Here is a 25,445-nt window from a genome sequence, read left to right as displayed (position 1 = left end):
CCAGATCATGATTGCTTCTTTCGTTTTCCTTAAGCAAAACTCCATGGAACCAACATATATTAATCTTTCTTTGAAATGATAATCACTATAACTAAGAAGCCTTTTCTTTAGGCATTTATGAGTCTCCATTTCGTAACCTTCATCAGAGAATTACTTCACCTCAGTACCATTGGTCAGGAGTGTCATTGAGCTACTGCTAAACACTCTCATGGTTAGTACGTACCAGTGCAGCCTTTGTCAATCGACATTTCAAAAGTCATGAGATTGGAAAGCTTTCTCAAGTACATTCTCCGATTTGATCAAACAATGAAATTGGAAAACTTGTTTAAAGATGTGCTTTCTATTTTTAAGTCAGTGAACTTTTTCGAGAGCATGAAGATTTGCAATGCTAACCAAGCAGTGACTTGAGTGAAAACATCCCACCTAACCAAATGCATGAACACATCTTTCTAACGCTGGTCCCATCCTTGTCCTTTGCACAATCAAACTGGGTGGGTGAGCATGGGCATGCATGTGAAGGCAATGCATGAGATGACAATTTCTCATGAAAAGTTGAAGAAAAGGAGTTTTTGTCAGGAAAAGTCAAAAGGCACTCAACTGCCATGGAGCCCATTGATACGAAATTGCAATATAAATCCTTCATGGAGTACTGGAGTGGCAAGAACTTCTCTGAAGAACCAATATCTAGGCTTGCTTGTGGCAGGGAGAGAAGTTATTTGTGAAAGGGCGTACATGTAAAGTGGAATTTTAATTCCAGAATTTACCATTTTACAATTTATTGACGGTCAAACCATCGTGGCTTCCATTGAAGACTAGATATCTAGCTAATGAAATTTGATGTGCCATTTTCTTGACCCAAGGCCTTCACAAGATAACAATAACAGCGATGATGAGGACGATAATAACAAGGTGACAGTGATAGTAGCCTATAATCTTAGTGAAATAAATCAAACGATCTGCTTCTTGGTTCCTATTGGGATTATCCAAACTACTAATTTGTGAGAAAGGGCGGTCAGACTTTGCTTTTGAATTGAAGTATCCATGTTTGAGCTAATTGTTCTGGCGTTGATAGTGCCTAACTTTTTTGCAATTATCAAATAGTTTATAATCTTTTACTATATTTTGGAGTACAACTTTCCACTGTATGTCCAAAGTTCTCTTTTATTGGATCTTTAACCATCACTTCCAAAAGGACAAACACCCATTGTGGCTGCTATTTCTCTCCATTCTTCCTTCTTTCTTTGTGGGACAAGTAGACTGTCACAATAAAATGTGAGAGTAAATTTACAAAGATCTTGAGACCAAAATCATCAGCCATTTTTTCTTCTCGCATACAGTTCACATGCTCAAGGGTGATCTTGCAGGGCCTTTTGTTGAACAAATAGAGACCAGGGATTTCAATATATGCATTTCCAAACTAATTTGCTTTTAAATTAAATTGTCAATCTAAATTGTTGAATATAGACTCCATACGTACTGATCTTGGGACCCACTAAATCCAACTCCGAATCCAAATTTTGCTCCACCAACCATGCCAGGTTGCACAAGATGGGACTGAACTCACCCTGGATATGATTTAGTTTTTGACTCGATTAATTGGAGATGGCCCAGTGTACTGAGAAGAAAACAACAAAGGAAAAAAAAGGCCACACTAAACCTAACCTGATTAGAAAATATTATATAATTATAGGTAGCTAAGTTAGCTATTCTTACTTAAATGTGAGATAATATAACTATTCAAGTTAGAATGACAAGCGCATTCTGTTAATAGATAATGTTTAAGAATTAGTAGTGAGATCAGTCTAATCCAATGTGAACCACAACAGCTTGGCCTGATTAGTTTAATGTAAAGTGGACAATTTGGAAACAGCTCAAGGTTGATGGAGACAACCTCCAATCACCTGCCCTAAGTGGACCCGTTTCTAGTGATAAACATTCCGGGCATATCATAATTAGTAGCTAAAGCGATGTCGAAAAGGACGGTGATAATGATGAGGAATAGATTAATGTCCCTCTTAGCCTTTTAATTATGGAAATCTCTTGCTATTAAAGCAAGCTCCTATGATGTTTGACTCATTGTCTCTTGAGAGGAGGGAACAAGCAATGCTTCCTTCTTGTCTTTCTTGATCTTCATATGAGGAGACAGAGAGTGTTACATTTTCCATAGACAAATGGTTAGCATGGGAGCAGACTCCTGTTCTCGTGTCTAATTATTAGCAATTCTCCCTCTTCATCATAATCTTCTTCCTTCTAATGGTAACTAGGAATGGTTCCAAATCAATAGACTGAAGCCGTGGCTGGAATTCTAATGATTGCTTCTAGGTGTTGATATAGAAGCAAAAGGATGAAACAATTTTTTTTAATATGCTAGAAAAATCTGAGTAGGAGATGCCTCATCAACCATCTTTGATTACCTTTTTTTTAACATGAGATGAGCAGTTGCTTTAAAGTCACATAATTGACCATCAATTGATTGTCACTTTAGTTTTCAAATACTTTCCTAGTAATTTTCACGCATCCTTAAAAAAAATCAAAATAAGTCCATTTCCCAAACATATCACTGTGAAATCACCTAATTGCGTGGAAGACATGTTGCTTAATGACACATAACTCTAGCTCGAGTATAGAAGAAGCAAACTCATGAATTGAGGTTATCCAAAATCATGCATACTTTGTAGTGACTTTTATTTATTAATTTTTCCTCTGAAAAACTTGAGATCTTCGGGGAGGTGATAGGCAGAAAGGGGCCCCTAGGTCAAGACCTCTACTTCCCCTGCCACCGCTTCCATGGCAAAGCCTAGCCGTTTTCTTCCCTTACTCATTATTTTAAGGATAGTAGATTTCTGCTTGCGTAACCAAATCCACCGAGGCCAGAGGGGGGCCCAAGGCAATAAGCCACCATGACATTATCAGTGCCTGGGGAAAAATTAGATATGGCTTTATAAGAGAAGAGGACTACAAGAAAGGTATCCATGAGTTAATTGGATCACAGTCCTCAACTCTCATAATAGTTTATTGTACTAGTGGCGGAAAGCAAGTTTGACTGCTTTATTGAAGGCCTGCCATAACCTAGGTCCAGCCCAAGTTTATTTTGGATCCAAGGTTGGGCTAAATTTTAGCCATTTACTTGATAGGTACATCTTAATCTGGATTTAGTGATTCCATTAGATCGTTCTTTGGTAGTTATTGGTCACAACTTTTAGTTTATGCCAAAGCTTGACAATTTATAGCTGGTATTTGTTACATCTAATTCATATTGGTTTGATTTATCTGGCTTGGACTTGTCCAAGTGGAGAGTAAGGTTTTGTTTAATATGTGAACGACCGTGATTGAAAAATTGAAGCTTTCCCGTGCAATCTGAGAAGAACACTCAAACACAATATGCATGAACATAACATGCATGAACATAATGACATAAATTGATTAAAAAAAAATCCCTTAAACACTCATAACCATCGTGATAAAGATGAAAATAACTAAAAATTAAAGTTCAATAACTAAAAAATTTCTCCTATGTCTATTATAACGGCATGACAAAAAATGTTTCTGGCCCCTCCCATCTCCATTACTCTTTATTCCCCATTACACATAGGGTCAACGAACCAAATCTCCGGCGGTCGGCGAATCTGAAGGCTTGGCACCACTACCTGGAGCCACGAGTAGTTTGGTTCGGCAGGTCGGCAGCCAGTGTGCGCCGCTGATCATCGTAAACAGTGATTTGCTTGATCTCCAGCTTGATGGAAGCCCATGAACCACACAGCTTGCACCTCCGAAGGATCCGCCGGCCGATCGGTATCTCACCGTCATACGGAGTGCGGCACTTTCGGCACACCATGCCGGTTTGCGAACTCGGCGGCAAGGCACCACCAGTTTGATCGCTTTTGTTGGAGGAAGCACCATCCATGTTGATGGAAGAAGAAACGCAACATTGCTTGCAAGTGATGCGGCAGAGGCCGTCAATTACTGTGTAGCTATTCCGACTCGCGCAGAAGGGGCACAGCAGAAAGTTCGGCATGCTCGACTGCGATGAAGAGGGCTGAGTGAAAGAGGTGGCTTGTGCTGTGCCTGGCCGAGGAGGAAGAGAAGAACCGGTGAACTTGTTTTCCGGTGTAATCACGGCGCAACCGTGGCAGCTCTGGCACTTGCAAAGCACAGGACTCTCGACTGTAATGTTGCAGCCAAACTCTGCTTGGCAATGCGGACAGACCAATTTGCCATCAGAATTCCTGGTGGCTGGTTTCGGCTTGGCATCGCCAGACCGAGCGGGAGGCGGTGGTGGATATCGACGAGATGTTGTGATTTGGGGTTCCGGACTGGTGATGGAAGAATTTATGCATCTCCAAGCTTGCTCGACAAGCTTGAAAGCACCTTCGGCAGCGGCATACTTGTTCTTGCCAGGGTGGGTGAGGTCGCAGAAGATCTTGTAATTCTTCTTGATCACCTCGGGGAGGGACGAGGGTCGGACGCAGAGGACAGAGTACCAGTCGGTCTTCCCGGACGGTAGCTTTTTTAACCTGGCATTGACATGGACGCGGTAGGCGACTAGCACGTTAGGGAGACCAGGGAGGGAGGGGAAGAGGCCTCCAGCCTTCTCTGCCCCCATCAGTGCTCCTTGTAGGTCGTTGGCTTTGAACAACTCTTCGGCTTGCTCCAAGGTCTTCACGGCTTCCTTCTTCTGGTGCTCCATAGGGTTGGCCTTCCTTTGTCGCCGATTCCCTGAACGATGACCATAGGACAGAGGAGGACGCGGATATAAAGGCACTTCGGTTCTGTTGTTTCCGATTTGAGTTGGTTTCGACGTCAATACCGGACTACTAATCGAATTAGGACTCGGTGGAGGGAGACGAGATAGAGTTCGAGTCGAATTATGACTCGGTGGACTGAGACGAGATAAGAGTTACCATCCTCACTGGGGACGGAACCCGGGACGGTCTAAACACTAACCTAAAATAATTTGGGTTACGTGAAGGGAGAGTTCTGTTTGTTCTTTGTTCAGTCTCTATTCCTAAACTCATTTTATATAAGATCGCTCATGATGTTTCAAATGTTGCAGGCTAATAGTGATGAAGTTAAGATCAGTGAGATCTACCTGCATGCAGGATTAAAATTTTTGAAAGGTGCATACCTGCTAGAGTGCCTCACAATTCCAATAACGAGACCAAGGAATGCTCTAGTTGCATTTCGTAGCTACATTGATGCAGCAAATCTTTTCAAGTAAGTTATACAAACACTTCTTTGAAGTATAATATGCTAATTGGTAGTTTACCAAACATATTTTGTATAATGCTTGGCTTAGTATTGTTATGACATTTATGCTGCCGAAAAGCTTATTTCTAACCTGGAGAACTGGATAAACGGTGTTTGTTGGACAATTGCAGTGTTAAAGTGACGGACATAAGGATTCTAAACCGCATGCTGTTACGACCCTTGTTGATGTATTGGAAGATCGCCACTTGCCTTTGCGAATCAATAAGCAATTAAAGGACCTTGATATTTTTCTTAAAGAATATAGTAAATGCATGGAAAAGGCAAACAATTTTACTCTGCATTATATCTTTGTTGCTTAATGTACATCAATAACACACTAACTTATGTTTTCTTTACATGTGGTGCTGATCTTTTCTGTTTATGGTTTTGGAAGTTCTGGCCAAAATTAGCCCATTAACTATCCTATTTAGAAAGTTCCACCATATTATTTTTCCATGTATTGAAGACTTGCATTCTCACAATCTTAAAGATTTTTTACCAACATCGATCTATTATCTTGAATCACGCTTTAAATGCAGGTACTGTGCGGGAACTAATGAGAAGAATGGAAAAACTGAAGTTACTGCTCTTGCATACAAGTGCATGGAGGTGGCATACTTAAGAGTTGCCTTTGCACTGCAGCATGTTTGTTCAAGTAGCCAAAGTAATCACTTTACCAAAATTAGTTTATGATTTTTTTTTGTTTTTCTTATTAGCACCTAATTAATGCATTATTACGGTAAGATATCTTCTGTTGGACTAATACTTTGATTCTCACTCCAATCCAGGTACCTTATATAAGGGAGATACCGGGATGTCATGGAATTTCGAACCAAAGAATAATAATGCATCTCATCTAAAGCAGCTCCTCATGATTGTAAGCAATATTATCTTCTTCTAATTGTTGCTAGATCTTTTGGAAAGGAAGCAGCAACTGTTTGTTCCACTAGATGTATGGTTGATTTTTTTTTTTTTATTGTGGGAGTGAAGGTAGGTAAGAGCTTCCTGTTAACTAATATAGATATTCAGATCACATAAAACAGGGGAAGCTAAATACCTAGAAGACAGGTTGGAACCAAACACCCTGGTCTCTAGATATAAACCATGCAAAACAATTAAAATCCAAATCTGAAAGATGATAAAAAGTTCCATGAAAAACCCTGTCGGCATTGATCTGCAAACAGAATTTGCATGCACACCCGCTATGGGCATGCATGTGTTTTGTGAGCCAGTGCAAAAGGATAAACAAAAGGGAAGTGCGTGTGGTCAAATTGAAGAGCTTATTGTTTTCCATCCATTCACTTAAACTCATTCCTGATTTTGAATCTAAGAGCATAATGTAATTGAGTATACTGGTGCAATTTCAAAGCATGATTCATCTCAGAAATGAATTCAAATCACAAACATTTCTTCCAGGATAAGTTATATTTGCATGTGCCTTCCGCTGATTCCAAAATCACTAATTGAAGTCTCTACCTATTGTGTTACAGTCGGTGCATGTTACTGCTGCAATGGATACATCCATGAGATCTCACTGTGCTCTGGAACATGCTATCAAACACCACTCTTGCACTGACGGACATGAAACCGGGAGCTGAGTCGTTCGCCTGATCACATTCTCACTGAAGAATGTAGGGATGTAGCTAGAGCACCAATTTAAGATCTGAAATATTAAAAAGAAAGTGTATGGTGTTCATTTTTGTATTCATTTTATTTTTTCCCCTATTTTTGTATTCATTTATTCTTTCATTTGAAGTTCAACATAAAGTTATCCTTTTATCTGAAACTGGAATTTATGGAATGTTTTCCTTCCTGCATAAAGGTGTATTTAATATCTTTTCTTTTTTTTTTCTATTTTTTGGGTGAGAAAAATGGTGAGTTTGCAATCATCTTGGAACAGACTTGGAACCTTAGGCCATGGATAAGAGTGCTAATGAGCTAACTTAACTCTGTTTGCTGATACATTCAATATATTTATGCTGAAACTGCATACCAATCTGGGTATCCGTAGCCGATATAATGTTTGTTCTTCAAGAAGCAATATGGTGATCCTGCCAACTTAATCATACTGAAAGAAAAGGCTAGTAAATACATTGAATGACTCATTTTAGATCATCAGGATTCATTTTAGAAAAGTAGAAAAAATGATCTTACAAAAGGGTGGAATGAGATAAGAAGACCCTATGAATTGCATAATAAAATCATTTCCACAGTACGGTAACATCTAATATAAATCTGGCTATAACAAAGCAACCCTACTCATTTAAAATAAAGATTCATATGAAATGCAATACATGCATAGTAATTCCTTCCCCTAAAAAGCGAAAACTCTTGAGTCTTGAAGATTCATTAGTTGAGGCAACATCCGTAAAGCATGGCAAGTTGATATAACAACTTCGTATGATGCAATTGCCCCTGCTAATGCATCAACTCTGATGCCCTCCTAGCTAAACAAAAACCACTTGGTAATACTATGTTTGTGATAGTTCTCGGCACCGTTTTGTGGCTGCAACAATAGCATTCATCAGGGTGCCACGAAATGCACCTCTCTCTAATTCCTAAATCCCAGTTATAGTCGTCCCTGTAGGAGATGTAACTGCATCCTTCTGCTGACCAGCATGTTTTTCAGTAAGGTTAATCGTTGCTGCAGCCCCTCAAACCTACACTACATGTTATGGCATGTTACCATCCATGTTCAGATCCCCCCCTCCCCTCCCAAAACATCCACAAAAAAAAAAAAAAAAAAAAAAATCTCTGCTCATACAATGATATGATCAAAATTCACTTGCAACTGTGATTTTATAAATGCCACAAACTACATATATCCCCACCAAAAAAAACTGAAAACATATACATGTGTTTGTGCTTCTGCAAGAAAATGAAAATGATTAAGGACTTTGCTTCAATGTGCAATCTGTAATAAGCCTACTGGTCATTTTTCACAAGTGTATGAATTTGCAGCACCTGAGCATGACCATATAAATGAGAGTTTGGACCCTGGTTTTAGCTGTTTGTCCATGGCCGGCCCGTGGCACTCTAGGTAGAGGGTAAGTACTTACTATTTCAGAAAGGCTACCAAATGAGGCGCATAAAGCTTGTTGGTTTGGAAATAAAGGGAAAATGGTCCAAATTTTACTTTAATTTGGGGGAGATAAATTTATGTTAGAAATGTACATCCATGTGCTCTGCTTACACATGCATTTGCTTGTTTGTTGTTTTGACTACAGTCACACATATCTTCTATATTTCTATCAAAACTTATTTGTTTCATAGACCAATGCACAATATTTAGGACTATAAATCTACACTAGATTCTGAAAAAATGGATACTGTGAAAACTTAATATCTCTGAATTTATTTTCATCAAAAATGCTCAATCAATATAGAAAATTGAAAACCTAAGAAGCAAAAGCCATAGACAGCATTCTCTTGCAAGTTGGTTTACATGTGCTAAGAGAAAATTCATGATACTTGTCCTTTTTACTGTATGAAGATCAGAGGCAGAACAGAACAAATATAATAGCTATATTTGTGGCTAGTGCAGTGCATGTTGGTGAGTATAAGAAAGGTTTTAATAAAATTTGATTTAAGAAGATTATTATACTTGCCATCTGAGAAGCAGGACCAAGAGCAAGATCTCGAGGAAGACTAGCAGCCACCCCACCAACAGCCAAGGCCTCTATTGCTAGATAAATGTGAGCAGGGTTGCTACCACTGGAATTTGCAGTCATATAACCTTATATAAGACATTATTCTTGGAGAAGATAATGTTCAAGGGATTTATCCATTACCTAAGTATATTAAAATGATAAAACGAGCATGCAAGCTAGTATAACACATCACATATGCATCTTCTAAGTTGGAAATTTTTGAGAAATAAGTACAACATACCTCAAGCCAGTTACAGCATCAAAATATGTTTCATCGGATGTCCATACCTTTCCAATTCCACCAAACAAACTGGTTACACGTTCTTCATCTTTCTTAGTTGCCATCTCACCCACACACGTGACTACATAAACACAGGCATATCAGGAGTTGCAGCATGCAAGTTTATACAAAACGTTTACGTGAGGTAATAGAAGTTCTGGTTTCACCTGTTTCAGTTTGAAGTTTCTTATACATTAACAAACACGTGCTATCATAATGCCAATTTTTGTCACATAACTATGATGCAAATATTCTACTACTCGAATTTCCCAGCCAGTACCCATTATATCTATAATGACTTGCTAGAGTTGCACCTACAAGGTACAAAATGGCTTTATATTGATCATTATACAAACCATTAAGTGAATTTTGCACATGAAAAATAAGAGGGAGCCTAGCTTAATTTTGTTTGATTAACAACATACATGAATTAAAAGAAAGACTATAAGGTTGGTGTCCCTGCAAGCTATAAGTTTGTTCAACTACCAAGCTAGTAAGTTATGGATAAACGCACAAATGAATCTCTGTTTTGTTTTGCACCTTTTGTTAGTTTTAGATAGAACCTGTCAACTAACATCAAACATACTTGAGTTAAAGTTGATTAGGACAACATCATTTTCGGATTTTGTAATTAAAAGAAATATGTGGCTGCCGATCAAATGTTATATATTGATTCTGTAAGTTAAATTAATGAAATGGTTATTGTTGCTGGAAATTGGACCCGGGGGCAATCTTCGGTCGAGGAGAGGGAGCGGCGAGTTCTTCACGGCGGGGCGGCGGTCCGTCGGCGAGCGGCGTCCTCTGTCTGGTGTGATCGGGGAGAAGGAGCAGCTGGTCCTCGTGGCGAGGCGGCGATCCGTCAGCTGGCGGCGTCCTCCGTCTGGGTGCCTGCACACGAACCGGTGGCCGGGTTTTCCGGCGCCGGCCCTCCGACGCTCAAGTCAGGGAGGGGGCGAATAGTGTAAAAAGGGAGATAAATAGTGTCTGTAGAGTGCATCAATCTTCCAATCCCCTCCTGAGAGGCCAAGGCTCCCTTTTATAGGCGGGGGTCGGTTTACCTGCGATGTAACAGGGCGAGGCCGTAGTACGGCTCGGCATGTTGTTTAGGTCGGCGCACGGTCAGGCGAATCATTGCACCGATGTCGGCGGTGAGGGCGTCGTACAACCCGAGTTAGCACGCTACCAGGCGAATTATTGCATTGGTATCGGAGGTATGGCCGAGATCAGAGACTTATCATAGTCGACTAGACTCTGCTGGGCTAATTTGCCGTGGAGAGCTGAGAGTCCGTAGGTGACAGGAGCCATGCGCATTAATTGTGGAGTAAGCCGGAGATCCGCATTTATTGTGGAGTAAGCCGGAGATCCGCATTTATTGTAGAGTAAGCCGGAGATCCGCATTAATTGTGGAGTAAGCCGGAGATCCGCATTAATTGTTGAGTGAGCCGGAGATCCGCATTAATTGTTGAGTGAGCCGGAGGGTTACAGCGACCATGCGCAATAAATGCCAGAGGGGCGTCAGGGTATGGTCTTCGGCCGGACCTCAGAGGTGCACGGCCGTAGTAGGTGGCTGACAAGAGTAGACCTCGAACATCGGGGCTTTTCTCAAATCGGAGGTCTCGAGGTCGGTCGTCTTGAGGTCGGGTGTCCCGAGGTCGGACGCCGACTTCGGCCGTCCAGGGTCGGAGGTCGTGCGGCTCCTTAGGGACATTTGCGTCATTTGGGGAAAAATCTTGTTTCCCCCAACACTACCCCCTGATTTCTGAGTTCGAGCGGCTTGTGGGCTCGGACGTGGGAAGTAAAGTCTATCATTAAAGTTGGGGGGGGCGAATCTCGTCTGCATCCTTACGCTTCTCGGAGTTTTCATGGTGAAACCTGCGCCCTTTGGCGTCCCGAGGCTGCTTTATTCAGCGAGCTTATGATGAAGCTCGTATCATTACGCTTCTTGAAGCGGGGGTGGCGTCTCTTGAATTGCCGAGGTTGCCTTGCGGCGGATTAAGGATGGGGGTCCTCGAACTCGTCGAGGCGGTGTCTCGATCCCGTAATCGAGACCCCTTACTCATCAATGAGTGTGCCGTTGCGGGGTCTAAAGCGGACACGCGGCATGACCTAAGGTCGGACGCTTCCGCTTTCGTGTTACTGGATCATAATTCCGGGGAGGTGGAGGCCACATCGGGGCTCCACGTGTCCCAGATCTTATTAAATGAGGGGAGCGGGGGCGGCGTCCGCTCGTTCCTCAAGACGATTTGATTTTGCGGACCCATGATGAGGCCCCGAGATCCGATGGGACAACGCTTCGATTTCGTACCCGATTTATTAATCCGGAGTGAATACGGTGCCTCGGCTTCCGAGGTCGACACGTGGCGCAACCCGATCGGGGGATGGGAACCGACCCCGTTGATCTGGGCCGTCAGGGGGGTCTATATAAACCCCTCGAGGTTGCCCTAAAGGTCTTGTTTGGCTGCTTCTTATTTTCGTTGTCTTTCTCCCTTGTTTCCTCCCTCAACCGAACCTTGCCGTTGGTGCCCGGAGCGATTTCCGGCGATGTCCAGTAGGTTCTTACCCCGTGATTGCTAGAGTTCCTCTTTTCTTCTCCTCCCCAGCTTCCATTCGCTGTTTTTAATTTTTATTTCGTTCTTCTGTGGGAATGGGTTTGGGTCCTGAGGAAGTGGGGTCGAGCCTGTCGGGGGAGGAGTTGGAGCTGATCCGCTCCCGGTTCTTCTTCCAGCCCGGGTTTCGTCTTGAAACTGCGGGGCCGGGGGACAGGGTGATGCAGCCGCCCCCAGGTCGGATCGCGGTCTACCGCGAGACACTTTGGGCTGGCCTGCGTTTTCCCGCCCACGAGTTCGTGAGCAACCTGCTGGCCGAGTACCAGCTTGTCCCGGCGCAGTTGGCTCCGAACTCGTGGAGGACCATAATCGGGTTCTTGTCCCTGTGCCTCGGGCACGGGGTCCCGATCTCGGTAGGCCTCTTCCGCCGGTGTTTTCTGTTAAAGAAGAACCCGGCGGACGCAGGGTGGCTATACTTCGCCTTTCGGGGCGGTATGTCACTCTTCCAGGGTGCCCCTTCCTCGATTCATGAGTGGAAGGGGAAATTTTTCTTCCTGGCGTCCGAGGCGCCTTGGGGGTTCGACCCGAGGTGGGGGAACCCTCGGTTGAAGGCCCTCAATAAGCTCTCTGAGCCCTCGAGGAGGGAGCTGAGGACCCTGGACTCTCTGCGAGCCCTCGGGAGGGGCAACGACCTGACCGAGCTCCTGCGGGAGGACGCCCTGGCGAGCGTGGGTCTGAGCTCGGCGCGCCCTGAGGGTAAGGGTGGTTACGTTACTTTCTTTTCTCGTTCTTTGGTTTTACTGCCACTGGTCTAACACTTAACGAAATTTTTTGATTTCAGATATTCCCCATATGCCGACCAGCAATACATCACTTTTTTCCCGCCTGAGAAGGCGAGAGGCCGAGGCCGGGGGAGCCATACCCCAGCCTCGGAAGAGGGCGAGGACGGACGGCGCTTCTACGTCGGCCGGGACGAGTGGCCCCGAGGCGGGGGTCTCCACAGCTGACCCGAGGCGGGCGCGGGTCGCCATTGAGGCGGGTGCATCGGCCCCTCCTTGCCCTGCCCCCCTTGCCCAGCGGGGGGAGTCATCCATGGCCCGGCCGCGGCGGCCAGAACCCGGGCTTACTCGAGGCCCTAAAGCGAGCGGCTCCGGGACCTCGGGCTCGATCGTGCCGAGCTCTTCCCGGGCTTTCCGAGAAGATTCAGTCGAGCCGGACTCCTCTATTCCCGAGGGGAGTTCGGCCTTTCATGATGCCGAGGTCGCACGTTCCGTGTTGCGGCGTGCGATGCTTCCAGCGGACCGGGCTGAGTTTCGGAACATTCCGCTGGAGGAGGTCGCCAACGGTGCTTACTGCAACACCGCCCGGGTAAGCTTCCTTCTTAATTTCCTTAAGCTACTAGCGAACTTGTGTGTTTTTCAACTCATGATATCTTCGTTTCTTTCTTTTCAGCATGTCCACGAGCTCGACGCCTTGGTGTTTATCGCCCAAGGCTGTCAAGAGGAGGCCTGGCGGCTCGGCCGACAATTGGAGCCGGCCAAGAAGAGAGTCGCCGAGCTGGAGGCGGCGTTGGCCGAGGCCAAAGCTCGGAGGGCGGCCACCGAGGCCGAGCGCCTTGCTATGGCGGGGGCGCTTGAAGAGGAAAGGGCTGCTCACGCCCTGACCAGGTCGGCCATGCGCGGTACGGAGGCGCGCTTGGGGGAGGTCCAGGCCGAGGTCGCGGCCCTCAAGTATGAGGACGGGGTTTTCCGCCTCCGAATCGAGCAACTCGAGGCCCGAGAGCGGAGGGCACTTGAGCGGGCTGATCACGCCGTGGAACTCTTCAAGGAGTCGCAAGAGTTCCGCGACATATTGGAGGAGGAGACGGTGGACGGGTTCCTCCAGGGCTTCGAGAACTTCCGGCTGCAGATGCGCCGGTACTACCCTCAGTATGACCTCTCGACAGTCCGTCCGAGGGAGGACCTGGGCTGGGGGTCCGACGCGGAAGGCCTCCCCCCATTTTGACATCCGAGGCGGGAATATACGAACAAGACCCCGCCGAGCCTTCGACGGGGGTGGCCGAGGCGGTCGGCACCATGGAGGCGGCTCCGGCGGCCGAGACGAACGCCGTCCCGGAGGCGGTACCTGAGGCCCCTGCCCCCGACCCCGAGCCTGTGCCGGCTGAAGACCCCGAGATCATCAATGTGCCGGACGACCCCCCGGATATTGCTCCCGCCGCTTAGGACTTAGCGTATATTTTTTCTTTCTCTTTTTTCATTGTATCCGAGGTCGGCCCTTGAGTGGCCGACTTTCAATTTTGTAATTGGCCCTCCGGCCCTTTGTCAATGAAAAAATATTTTTGTCATTCTGTGTTCATCTTTCCCTCTGTTGTCGTGGATGAAGCTAGAGCCTTAGCTAGCCGCCTTGACGACCTCTAACTTTGTATTTTAATTTTCGGGCTGCTTAACGAAGTTGCCCCTTTTCCCGGGCTACGTCTTAGCCTTCTCGGATTCCAGTCATTCCGACCAAAGGGAGCTCCGAGTCTTAGGTTTTTTAGAAAATTTCTCTAAGTCCTATAACTCGGATCTGAGAGTCGTTGAAGTCATCATGTTTAGCCTTTAGAAAAATCCCAAGGCATCGAGGTCGGGCCTTAGCCCTTCAAGTAAGACCGGACTAGGTCTGTGCGTGCTGCTATTCGGGGAGTTTAGTCGGGTTTCCGAACTCAACTCCGAACCCCTCGTAGGGAGCGCGGGCTAATAAACAAGTTATTGCCGAGGGTTTTCGTAGTTATCGTTCTCGGATTCTGCCGAGATTTCGGTGAGCAAGGCTGGGATTTCCAAAGATTGCCTTGGTACCCGTGTTTGGCTGGTACACTCGTGGCCGGGACCACTTTCTCAGCCGGACGTCGGAGTTTACGTAGAAGAGCCGAGTTGGGCCCTAATTTATGAAGCCTTTGTACAAATTGCGGAGACTTGACGAACGGAGCATGCATAATGTAGTTAGGGGGTCGGTCTTAAGCCGACCTATTGGAGAAGCCCGGCTTCGGGGCGAGATAAGACTCCAACGTTGGATGAGATTCCGCTCAGCAGTATGTAGATAAAATTTGACAAGGAGGGCGTCTAGTTAGATGTACCTCTTGCATTCTTAGAGTTATGCTTTGCATGGTGGAGTAGGTTGCCTCCCTTCCTCGTCGACCTCCGGAGTCATTCTTGACTTAAAGGGGGCTCGAGCTTCTCACGGACCCAACGACGCCCGCCGAGGTTGAGAGGATTTGGGGAGGCTTTATTGATTTGTAGCTCTTTGCGAGGTCAAGGGAGCTTGAGACCCTATGGTCAGACCTCGGGGCGCCCCAACCTTGGTCAAGGGATCTTGTGTCAGGTCGGCGAGTCCGTGGACGCTTTGCACACCTGTGGTGCCTCCCAAGGTCGAGGGAGTCTGGTTCTCTACAGTTGACCCTCGGGGCATCCCGACCTTAGTCGAGGGATCTTTCGTCAGGTCGGCGGGTCAGGGTACGCTCTACCGACCTGCGACGCTTTCCGAGGTCGAGGGAGTCTGGTTCTCTACGGTCGACCCTCGGGGCATCCCGACCTTAGTCGGGGGAAAGCTCGCTTCGGGGATCGGGGATCGTCGACCGCTCCCGGGGGTCCACTTTGTGGCGCCCCGGGTGGAGCCACCCTTTCCACCCCTCGCGGCTTCTTCCCGAGGTCGAGGGAGTCTGGTTCTCTACGGTCGACCCTCGGGGCATCCCGACCTTAGTCGGGGGATAGCTCGCTTCGAGGATCGGGGATCGTCGACCGCTCCCGGGGGTCCACTTTGTGGCGCCCCGGGTGGAGCCACCCTTTCCACCCCTCGCGGCTTCTTCCCGAGGTCGAGGGAGTCTGGTTCTCTACGGTCGACCCTCGGGGCATCCCGACCTTAGTCGGGGGATCTTTCGTCAGGTCGGCGGGTCTGGGTATGCTCTACCGACCTGCGGCGCTTCCCGAGGTCGAGGGAGTCTGATTCTCTACGGTCGACCCTCGGGGCATCCCGACCTTAGTCGGGGGAAAGCTCGCTTCGGGGATCGGGGATCGTCGACCGCTCCCGGGGGTCCACTTTGTGGCGCCCCGGGTGGAGCCACCCTTTCCACCCCTCGCGGCTTCTTCCCGAGGTCGAGGGAGTCTGGTTCTCTACGGTCGACCCTCGGGGCATCCCAACCTTAGTCGGGGGATCTTTCGTCAGGTCGGTGGGTCTGGGTACGCTCTACCAACCTGCGACGCTTTCCGAGGTCGAGGGAGTCTGGTTCTCTACGGTCGACCCTCGGGGCATCCCGACCTTAGTCGGGGGAAAGCTCGCTTCGGGGATCGGGGATCGTCGACCGCTCCCGGGGGTCCACTTTGTGGCGCCCCGGGTGGAGCCACCCTTTCCACCCCTTACGGCTTCTTCCCGAGGTCGAGGGAGTCTGGTTCTCTACGGTCGACCCTCGGGGCATCCCGACCTTAGTCGGGGGATCTTTCATCAGGTCGGCGGGTCTGGGTACGCTCTACCGACCTGCGGCGCTTCCCGAGGTCGAGGGAGTCTGATTCTCTACGGTCGACCCTCAGGGCATCCCGACCTTAGTCGGAGAAAAGCTCGCTTCGGGGATCGGGGATCGTCGACCGCTCCCGGGGGTCCACTTTATGGCGCCCCGGGTGGAGCCACCCTTTCCACCCCTTACGGCTTCTTTCCGAGGTCGAGGGAGTCTGGTTCTCTACGGTCGACCCTCGGGGCATCCCGACCTTAGTCGAGGGATTCTTGCGCCAAGCCGATGTTTCATCGTCCTGCGATACTTCTCGAGGTCGAGGGAGTTTGGGACTCTACGGTCGAGCCTCGAGGCGTCCCGATTTTGGCCGGGGAATCTGAGGATCACAGACGACCCAACGTTAGAAGAGAGTTACAGCCATCAAGATGGGAGAATTATTTGCAAAAAGGAAGCTGAGTCCATTGTCCTGATTGTCATGAACCCCTAGGGGTTTTACTGGTAGTACATTCGTAGATTCTCGGAGTCCAGCTTCGCGGGATCAGGGTCCCCTCTAGGGACTTTAATTTATAGGCCCCTGGTCGTTGCACCCGGGCGATCTGATACGGCCCTTCCCAATTTGGGGCGAGCTTCCCTTGCTCGGTCGGTTGAGAAGCCTCGACTCTCCTGAGGACGAGGTCCCCCACTTTGAAGAGCTTGGGCTTGACTCTGGCGTTGTAGTATTGGGCCGTTCGCTGTTGGTATCTCGCCATGTGGACCCGGGCGACCTCTCTTGTCTCTTCGACAAGATCCAAGTTGCTCCTAAGCTGGGAGAAATTGGTGTCGGGGTTGTAATGCTCCACTCTTGGAGAAGGCAGGCCGATCTCCAACGGGATGACGGCCTCAGTGCCGTATGCCAGGTTGAAGGGGGTCTCTCCCGTGGGCAGTCGGAACGTGGTCCGGTACGCCCAAAGGACATTGTACAAGTTCTCGACCCACTGTCCTTTGGACCGATCAAGCCTAGCCTTGAGCCCCTGCAAAATAGTGCGGTTAGTTACCTCAGTTTCCCCGTTTGTCTGGGGGTGAGCGACTGAGGTGAAACGGTGATCAATGCCGAGCTCAGAGCAAAATTTCCTGAAATGAATATTGTCAAATTGTCGGCCATTGTCGGATATAAGGATACGGGGTAGTCCGAATCTGCAGATTATGGACTTCCACACGAAGTCCCGCATCTTTTGCTCGGTGATCCGGGCGACGGGTTCGGCCTCGACCCATTTGGTGAAGTAGTCGATGGAGACGACCAGGAACTTTCTCTGTCCGGTGGCCAGGGGAAAGGGTCCCAGGATGTCGATCCCCCATTGGGCAAACGGCCAGGGGGCGATGATGGAAGTCAGCAAAGCTGAAGGTCGGCGCTGGACATTGGCGTTTCGTTGGCACCGATCACACTTCCGGACGAAATCCGTTGCATCCTTCTGGAGTGTGGGCCAATAATATCCTTGTCGCAGGACTTTATGGGCTAATGCCCGACCCCCCAGGTGATTTCCGCAGATCCCTTCATGGACCTCTCGGAGGGCATAGTCCGCCTCGGAGGGGCGGAGGCATCTGAGAAGGGGAGAAGTAAATGATCGCCGATAAAGTCTATTCTCGTACAAGACATACCGGGGGGCCTGGCGCTTGATTCGGCGAGCCTCCGTCTCGTCGTGAGGTAGGGTTCCGTCCTGAAGGTAGCAGACGAGCCCATCGATCCAGCTTGGCTCGGAGTCGATGCACATGGTGGGCTCGGGTTCCTCCGTGCTGGAAATCTGGAGGTACTCGAGCGTTGTTCCCTTGGAAAGCTCGCTCATGCGGGAAGTTGCCAATTTGGATAGTTGGTCTGCCCTGAGGTTTTCCGCTCTGGGAATGTACTGAATATTGAAAGAATTCAGGGCAGACGTGAGTTCCCGCACCTTTTGGAGATACTTTTGCATGGATGGCTCTTTAGCTTCGAAGTCTCCTCGGATTTGGTTCACCACCAGCTGGGAGTCGCTGAAGGCCGTCAGGTCTCCCACTTTTAGTTCTTTCGCCCGCTTGAGCCCGGCGATGAGAGCCTCATACTCGGCCTCATTGTTCGAGGCCGGGAATTCGAGGCGCAAAGCTTGCTCGGCCACCACTCCGTCTGGACTGGTGAGGATAAGTCCGGCCCCGCTGCCCCCCGAGGTCGAAGACCCGTCCGAGTGCAGGACCCATGGCTGCCTCGGGGCCTCCTCCACGGATTCGGGTGGCCGCTCGGGGTCGTCCGGAAGGGTGCACTCCGCGATGAAGTCGGCGAGTATCTGAGCTTTGATAGCCGGCCTGGGCCGATATTCGAGGTCGAATTCCCCGAGCTCGACCGCCCATTTGGCGATCCTCCCCGCACGATCCGACCTCTGCAATATTTGCTTCATAGGCTGGTCGGTCAATATAACTATCGTGTGGGCTTGGAAGTAAGGCCTGAGTTTCCGAGCCGAGATGATGAGAGCGAAGATGGTCTTCTCAAGTTTAGAATATCGGGTCTCAGCATCCCTGAGAACCCGGCTGGTGTAATAGACCGGCTTTTGGAGCTTGTCCTCTTCCCGGACGAGGACTGAGCTCACTGCAGCTGAGGAGACGGCTAGATATAAGTAAAGGATCTCGCCTTTCTGGGGCTTGGTGAGCAGCGGGGGAGAGGCCAGAAGGCTCCGAAGCTCTTCAAAGGCCTGCTGGCATTCTTCTGTCCACCGAAAGTCTTTCGGCCGTTTGAGGCTCTTGAAGAAGGAGAGGCAGCGCTCGGCTGACCGAGAGACAAACCTTCCCAGAGCGGCAACCCGCCCCGCGAGCCGTTGCACCTCCTTAACTGTCTTTGGAGGTGACATCTCTTGCAGTGCCCGAATTTTCTCCGGGTTGGCTTCAATTCCGCGCTGGGTCACTATGAAACCCAGGAACTTGCCCGAGGTGACCCCGAACGCGCACTTCGCCGGGTTAAGCTTCATTTGATATTCCTGAGCTTGGCGAATGTCTCGTTGAGATCGGCTATGTGGTGTTCCGCCGCTCGGCTCTTCACCAGCATGTCGTCCACATAGACTTCCATGTTCCGGCCGATCTGGTCTTTAAAAATTTGGCTGACCAGTCTCTGATAGGTGGCCCCAGCGTTTTTCAGGCCAAAGGGCATCACCTTGTAGCAGTAGGTGCCCTTGTCGGTGATGAAGGCCGTCTTTTCCTCGTCTTCTGGCGCCATTCGAATTTGATTGTACCCTGAAAAGGCGTCCATAAAAGTTAGCAGCTGGTGTCCTGAAGTGGAGTCGACGAGCTGGTCGATGCTCGGGAGGGGGAAGCTGTCTTTTGGGCAGGCCTTGTTTAGGTCGGTGTAGTCCACGCACATACGCCACTTTCCGTTAGCCTTCTTTACGAGGACTACGTTGGCGAGCCAATCCGGGTAGGAGACCTCCCGGATGAAGCTGGCCCCGAGGAGTTTGTCCACCTCCTCAGCCGCAGCTTGTTGTCGTTCCGGGGCGGAGCCTCTTTTCTTCTGCTTTACAGGCCTGCTGGTTGGCCTCACCTGGAGTCGGTGGACCATGACCTCAGGGTCAATTCCTGGCACGTCCGCGGGCGACCAGGCGAAGACGTCAGCGTTGTCCCGTAGGAAGCTGACGAGGCGATCCCTCTCGTGGGCACCGAGGCCGGAGCCGACCTGCACGGTTAGCTCGGAAAAATTTTCTTGTAGTGGGATTTGAATAAGGAGCTCACCGGGCTCTACTTGCCTCTTCCAGAGGGTGTCCCTCGCATCGAGGGTTTCTATGGGCAGCGAGGGGCCAGTAGGCTGAATCGTCGCCTCGGCTGGTTGCTTTGCTCCGTGGGCCGCCATGTAGCATTGTTTGGCGACCAGCTGGTCTCCGCGGACCTCGCCTACTCCTTGGCCGGTGGGGAACCGCACGAGCAAATGGCGAGTTGAAACCACGGCTCGAAGGGCGTTTAGCCCAGGGCGCCCAAGGATGGCGTTGTAGACCGAGGGCAGACGGACCACCAGGAAGTCCATCCTCACGGTGCTCTCCCGGGGGGCGAGGCCGACTGTGACAAGGAAGCTAGCCTCACCTTCAACCGGGACCGCATCTCCGGTAAACCCAACCAACGGGGCATTGACTCTCCGGAGATACCCTTCTGTCACTCCCATTTTTTGGTAGGCATGATAATACAAAATGTTGGCTGAGCTTCCATTGTCAACTAGGACACGCTTTACATCAAACCTGTTTACAATCATAGAGATGACCACAGCGTCATCACGGGGGGTTTCGACCCCTTCTAAGTCCTCGTCCGAGAACGAGATGACTTCATCAGTACGTGGGCGCTTCGGGGGTGCTCCCTGGGCGGCTGTTCCTGCCGAGGCCCGCCCAATCATGTTGATGGTACCGGCGATGGGCCTGTTGTCGCCCGGATTTTCGGTTGATGCGACATTCTCCGCCGGCCTCCTTTCCTCGTGTCGGTTCCTCACGAACCGGTTGAGTACTCCCCGCCGGACGAGCGCTTCTATCTCGTCCCGGAGTTGGAAGTAGTCCTCCGTGTCGTGCCCGCGATCTCGGTGGAAGCGGCAATACTTCCTGGGATTTCGGGGGAATCCCGTGTCTCGCATAGGAGGCGGGGGTCGGAAGAAGTCCCGACCCTCGATTTCCATCAGGATTTCGGCCCGGGGAGCGTTGACGGGTGTATAGCTCTCGTACTTCCCCGGGTACGTCCGAGGCCGTGGTGGGGACCTCGGTAGAGGAGGGGTCCTCTGCCGAGGTCGCCTCTGCTGTCGGGGCGGACTTCTCAGTCTGGGGAGACTCTTCTCTCGGCGGGGAGACCGGCTCCTTTGCCGGCCGCGCTCCTCGCGGCGCTTCTTCTGCTTCTTCGAGGCGGGCTCGATTGCTCCCCGCCTGGAGGCGACTGCCTCCTCGGCCTTGGCATACTTCCGGGCTCGGGCCAACATTTCGGTGAAGTCGGCCGGGAAGCTCTTCTCGATGGAGAAGAGGAATCGGTAGGAGCGAACCCCAGTCTTCAGAGCCGACATGGCTATCGACTGGTCTAGCTCGCGAACCTCCCATGTAGCGGCGGTGAAGCGATCCAGGTACTCCTTGAGGGACTCTCCCTCTTTCTGTTTGATGTCGAGGAGGGAGTCTGACGTCCGTCGCTGGCGCCGGCTAGCAGCGAAGTTGGTAGCGAACTGCCTGCCGAGTTGCTCAAAAGAGGACACCGTATTCGGCTTCAGTCCCGAAAACCAAAGCCGAGCGGTCCCTCGGAGGGTTGCCGGGAAGGCCTTGCAGAGTATGGCCTCCGAGGACCCTTGTAGGGCCATGAGGGCCCGATAGCTCTCCAGGTGGTCGAGAGGGTCAGTCGTCCCGCTGTAGGGTTCCACTTGAGGCATTTTGAACCTCGCGGGAACCGGCTCATCCTCGATCTGGCGGGAAAAGGGGGACTTGGTAGTGAACTCAAAGTCTCCCTCTTGTCTTGCCTTCTTGCTGTGGAGCGCCGCAATCTGGCGCTCCAGATACTCAACTTTCCGGTCGAGCTCCCCCATCCGTGGGATTGTCGCTGTGGTTTGCGCCGGCTCACGGTGGTCTGGGGCTGACTCTGCCTCAGAAAGTTGGGGTCTCCGGTCGAAACCTTCTCCCGGTAACTCCCTCCATGGAGAAGCTCGTTCTCGGTTGTTGGCTCTGGAGGAGCCATGCAAGTTTTGGCTTGGAAAAATCGGGCCGTTGGGGAGACACTCCGGCGGGGCCTGGGCCCGTGGGGGGAGCGTAGGTAAGGCTTCCTCGCGCCGCAGACCCTGAACGGTGGCGGCCAGGACCTGGACTTGCTGTACCAGGGCGTCGAACTGTTCCGGCTGGACCTGAGGAGCTGGGTCAGCCGGAGTTGGAGAATTCCCGACGGAGTGTCCGGGACTTTGCGGGGGACGCCGGGAGATGTTAGAGGCTCCCTTACTTCTCAACTTCATGACTGCTACTCGGGCCCTTCCTCTAGCGCCAACTGTTGCTGGAAATTGGACCCGGGGGCAATCTTCGGTCGAGGAGAGGGAGCGGCGAGTTCTTCACGGCGGGGCGGCGGTCCGTCGGCGAGCGGCGTCCTCTGTCTGGTGTGATCGGGGAGAAGGAGCAGCTGGTCCTCGTGGCGAGGCGGCGATCCGTCAGCTGGCGGCGTCCTCCGTCTGGGTGCCTGCACACAAACCGGTGGCCGGGTTTTCCGGCGCCGGCCCTCCGACGCTCAAGTCAGGGAGGGGGCGAATAGTGTAAAAAGAGAGATAAATAGTGTCTGTAGAGTGCATCAATCTTTCAATCCCCTCCTGAGAGGCCAAGGCTCCCTTTTATAGGCGGGGGTCGGTTTACCTGCGATGTAACAGGGCGAGGCCGTAGTACGGCTCGGCATGTTGTTCAGGTCGGCGCACGGTCAGGCGAATCATTGCACCGATGTCGGCGGTGAGGGCGTCGTACAACCCGAGTTAGCACGCTACCAGGCGAATTATTGCATTGGTATCGGAGGTATGGCCGAGATCAGAGACTTATCATAGTCGACTAGACTCTGCTGGGCTAATTTGCCGTGGAGAGCTGAGAGTCCGTAGGTGACAGGAGCCATGCGCATTAATTGTGGAGTAAGCCGGAGATCCGCATTTATTGTGGAGTAAGCCGGAGATCCGCATTTATTGTGGAGTAAGCCGGAGATCCGCATTTATTGGGGAGTAAGCCGGAGATCCGCATTAAGTGTGGAGTAAGCCGGAGATCCGCATTAATTGTTGAGTGAGCCGGAGATCCGCATTAATTGTTGAGTGAGCCGGAGGGTTACAGCGACCATGCGCAATAAATGCCAGAGGGGCGTCAGGGTATGGTCTTCGGCCGGACCTCAGAGGTGCACGGCCGTAGTAGGTGGCTGACAAGAGTAGACCTCGAACATCGGGGCTTTTCTCAAATCGCAGGTCTCGAGGTCGGTCGTCTTGAGGTCGGGCGTCCCGAGGTCGGACGCCGACTTCGGCCGTCCAGGGTCGGAGGTCGTGCGGCTCCTTAGGGACATTTGCGTCATTTGGGGAAAAATCTTGTTCCCCCCAACAGTTATAATGCTTCTCGAGCCCTTAAAGTAGATAAATAGATTCTGCGCACCTGTCAGGACCACACCGCATGATACGCCCTTTTGAGGCAAATCTAGATTCTTGGTTTTGTCTATTAAGACGGACATGTTAGAATACAAATGTCATCATAAATAATATTATAATGTCACCAATAAAAGAAAAATGAAAAGCATGAAGTAGTCAAATATTAGATGATGCTGCCTGACCAACAGCAGCAGGAGTATTTGGCATCACCCTTATTATCAGATGCTGAGTAGACCGCTCCTGTAAAATGTTTTTAACCAGACATAGCACTTCAGTTATTATAAGACATAATGTGGATACCATATTATGGAAGGGATAATAATGAGAATGGATTGCATGCATAAATATTGTAAACATTGAGAAATGTGTGAAGGAGAAAGAAGCAGCTGGGCAGAGCAGTTTCCTAGTTTTTTTTTAAATATTAGTAAAGAATACTGAAAATATGGAAGATCGCCTAAAATGTGTATAAAAAAATTCTAAAACTCGTGTTATAGGTACTGTTGCTGGAAATTGGACCCGGGAGCGATCGTCCGTCGAGGAGGGGGAGCTGTCGGCGAACACGAGGGAGTGGTGGTCCGTCGGCGGGCGGCGTCCTCCGTCTGGGTGCCTGCAGAAAAGCCGGTGGCCGGGTCTTCCGGCGCCGGCCCTCCGATGCTTAAGTCAGAGGGGGCAAAATAGTGTTCAAAGAAAATGGGAGCAGTAGTGTTTTTTCTCTCTCTCTGTTCCCCCCCCCCCCCCCCCGCCCTTGAGAAGCATGGTTCCCTTTTATAGGGGGGGTTTACCTGCGATGTGACCGGGCAAGGCCGTCGTACAGCTCGGCACGTTGCTTGATCTGGTGCACGGACAAGTAAATAATTACACTGATGTCGGAGGTAAGGCCGTCGTACGACCTGAGCCGTCACGCGATCGGGTGAATCATTGCATTGATGTCGGCGGTGAGGCTGGGGTCAGACTTATCATGGCTGACAGGACTCTGCCGAGCTGATTTGCCATGGAGAACTGAGGATCCGTAGATGAAAGGAGCCACGCGCATTAATTGTTGCGTAGGCCGGAGATTCACATTAATTGTTGCGTAGGCCGGAGATTCACATTAATTGTTGCGTGAACTGGGAATTTGCCGGGATCATGTGTAATAAATGCTGGGGCAGTGGCAGGATATGGCCCTTGGCAGGATATGGCCCTTGGCCGGACCTCGGAGAGGTACGGCCGCGGCAGGTGGTCGACAAAGACAAGCCTTTGAGGTCGGAAGTCCTCTAGGTCGGATGATCCGGGATCGGACGTTCTGGGGTCGGGCGCCGACCTCAGTCGTCCGGGGTCGTCGACTGCGTAGTCTTCCGGTGGCAGGGTTATTGTATTACTGGGGGAAAACCGTATTCTCCCAACACTACCCCCCGACTTCCGAGTTCGAGCTGCAGGCTCGGACGTGGGAAGTAGAAGTTGTTATCGTGGTTATCGAGGCCGAAGGGGATCACGCCCGCACCCCTAAAGCTTCTGTAACGAAGTCCGCGCCTTTTGAACCTTCGAGGTCGCTTCATGTGGTGGATTTATGATGAGGTCCGCGCCCTTAGGCATTTCGAGGTAGTTATGGCGTGGGCTGCGCCCTTTGGCCCGTCGAGATCGCTTTATACATCGGATTTATGACGGGGTCTGCACCCTTACGTATCTCGAAGCAGCCATGATGATGATTACGCCCTTTAGATCTCCGAGATCGCTTTGTACGGCGAGCTCATAACGAGGCTCCCTGGGTCCGATGAGGTGGCGCCTCGACCTTATAATCGAAGCCGCCTCCTTAAATAGGCACGCCGTTTCGCGCTTCGAAATGAGCACGTGGCATGATCTGAGGTCGGACGTTTCCGATTTCGTATTGGCAGAATAACGATCTGGGAGGCTGGGGTTATCTCGGTGCTCCACGTGTCCCTGAGGCTTATTAAATGAAGGGAGCGGAGGTGATATCCGCTCGTCTTTTAAGGTGATCCAGTTTAGTGGGCCTATGATGAGGCCGTGAGATCCGATGGGACGGCGCCTCGGTTGCGTACCCGAGATATTGATCCGGAGTGAATGCGGTGCTTCGGGTTCCGAGGTCGACACCTGGCGCAATCGGATGGGGGATGGAAACTAAGCCCACCAATCCGGGCCGTCAGGGGGGTCTATATAAACCCCT

The 25,445-nt window shown here is 50.3% G+C and overlaps 2 protein-coding genes and 1 pseudogene across 2 annotated transcripts; 1 reads left to right on the top strand and 2 right to left on the bottom strand.

Annotated features, from left to right (window-relative positions):
- Positions 1-3,447: 3,447 nt before the first annotated feature.
- On the bottom strand, positions 3,448-4,692 carry LOC113461356. The gene has a single exon (XM_026801295.2). It carries the CDS (start codon positions 4,685-4,687, stop codon positions 3,644-3,646), a length of 1,044 nt encoding a protein of 347 aa, XP_026657096.2. The 5' UTR covers positions 4,688-4,692; the 3' UTR covers positions 3,448-3,643.
- A 319-nt stretch (positions 4,693-5,011) lies between these two features.
- On the top strand, positions 5,012-7,062 carry LOC120104831 (cysteine-tryptophan domain-containing zinc finger protein 3-like). The gene is made up of 4 exons (XM_039116667.1): positions 5,012-5,214; positions 5,787-5,911; positions 6,036-6,124; positions 6,738-7,062. Exons 1-4 carry the CDS (start codon positions 5,033-5,035, stop codon positions 6,843-6,845), a joined length of 504 nt encoding a protein of 167 aa, XP_038972595.1. The 5' UTR covers positions 5,012-5,032; the 3' UTR covers positions 6,846-7,062.
- Positions 7,063-7,718: 656 nt separating this feature from the next.
- On the bottom strand, positions 7,719-23,524 carry LOC120104834 (annotated as a pseudogene).
- Positions 23,525-25,445: the final 1,921 nt, after the last annotated feature.

The sequence above is a fragment of the Phoenix dactylifera genome, unplaced genomic scaffold (genome assembly GCF_009389715.1).
Source record: "Phoenix dactylifera cultivar Barhee BC4 unplaced genomic scaffold, palm_55x_up_171113_PBpolish2nd_filt_p 000119F, whole genome shotgun sequence".
Classification (NCBI taxonomy): Eukaryota; Viridiplantae; Streptophyta; class Magnoliopsida; order Arecales; family Arecaceae; genus Phoenix; species Phoenix dactylifera.
This window is presented reverse-complemented; position numbering and strand designations above follow the sequence as displayed.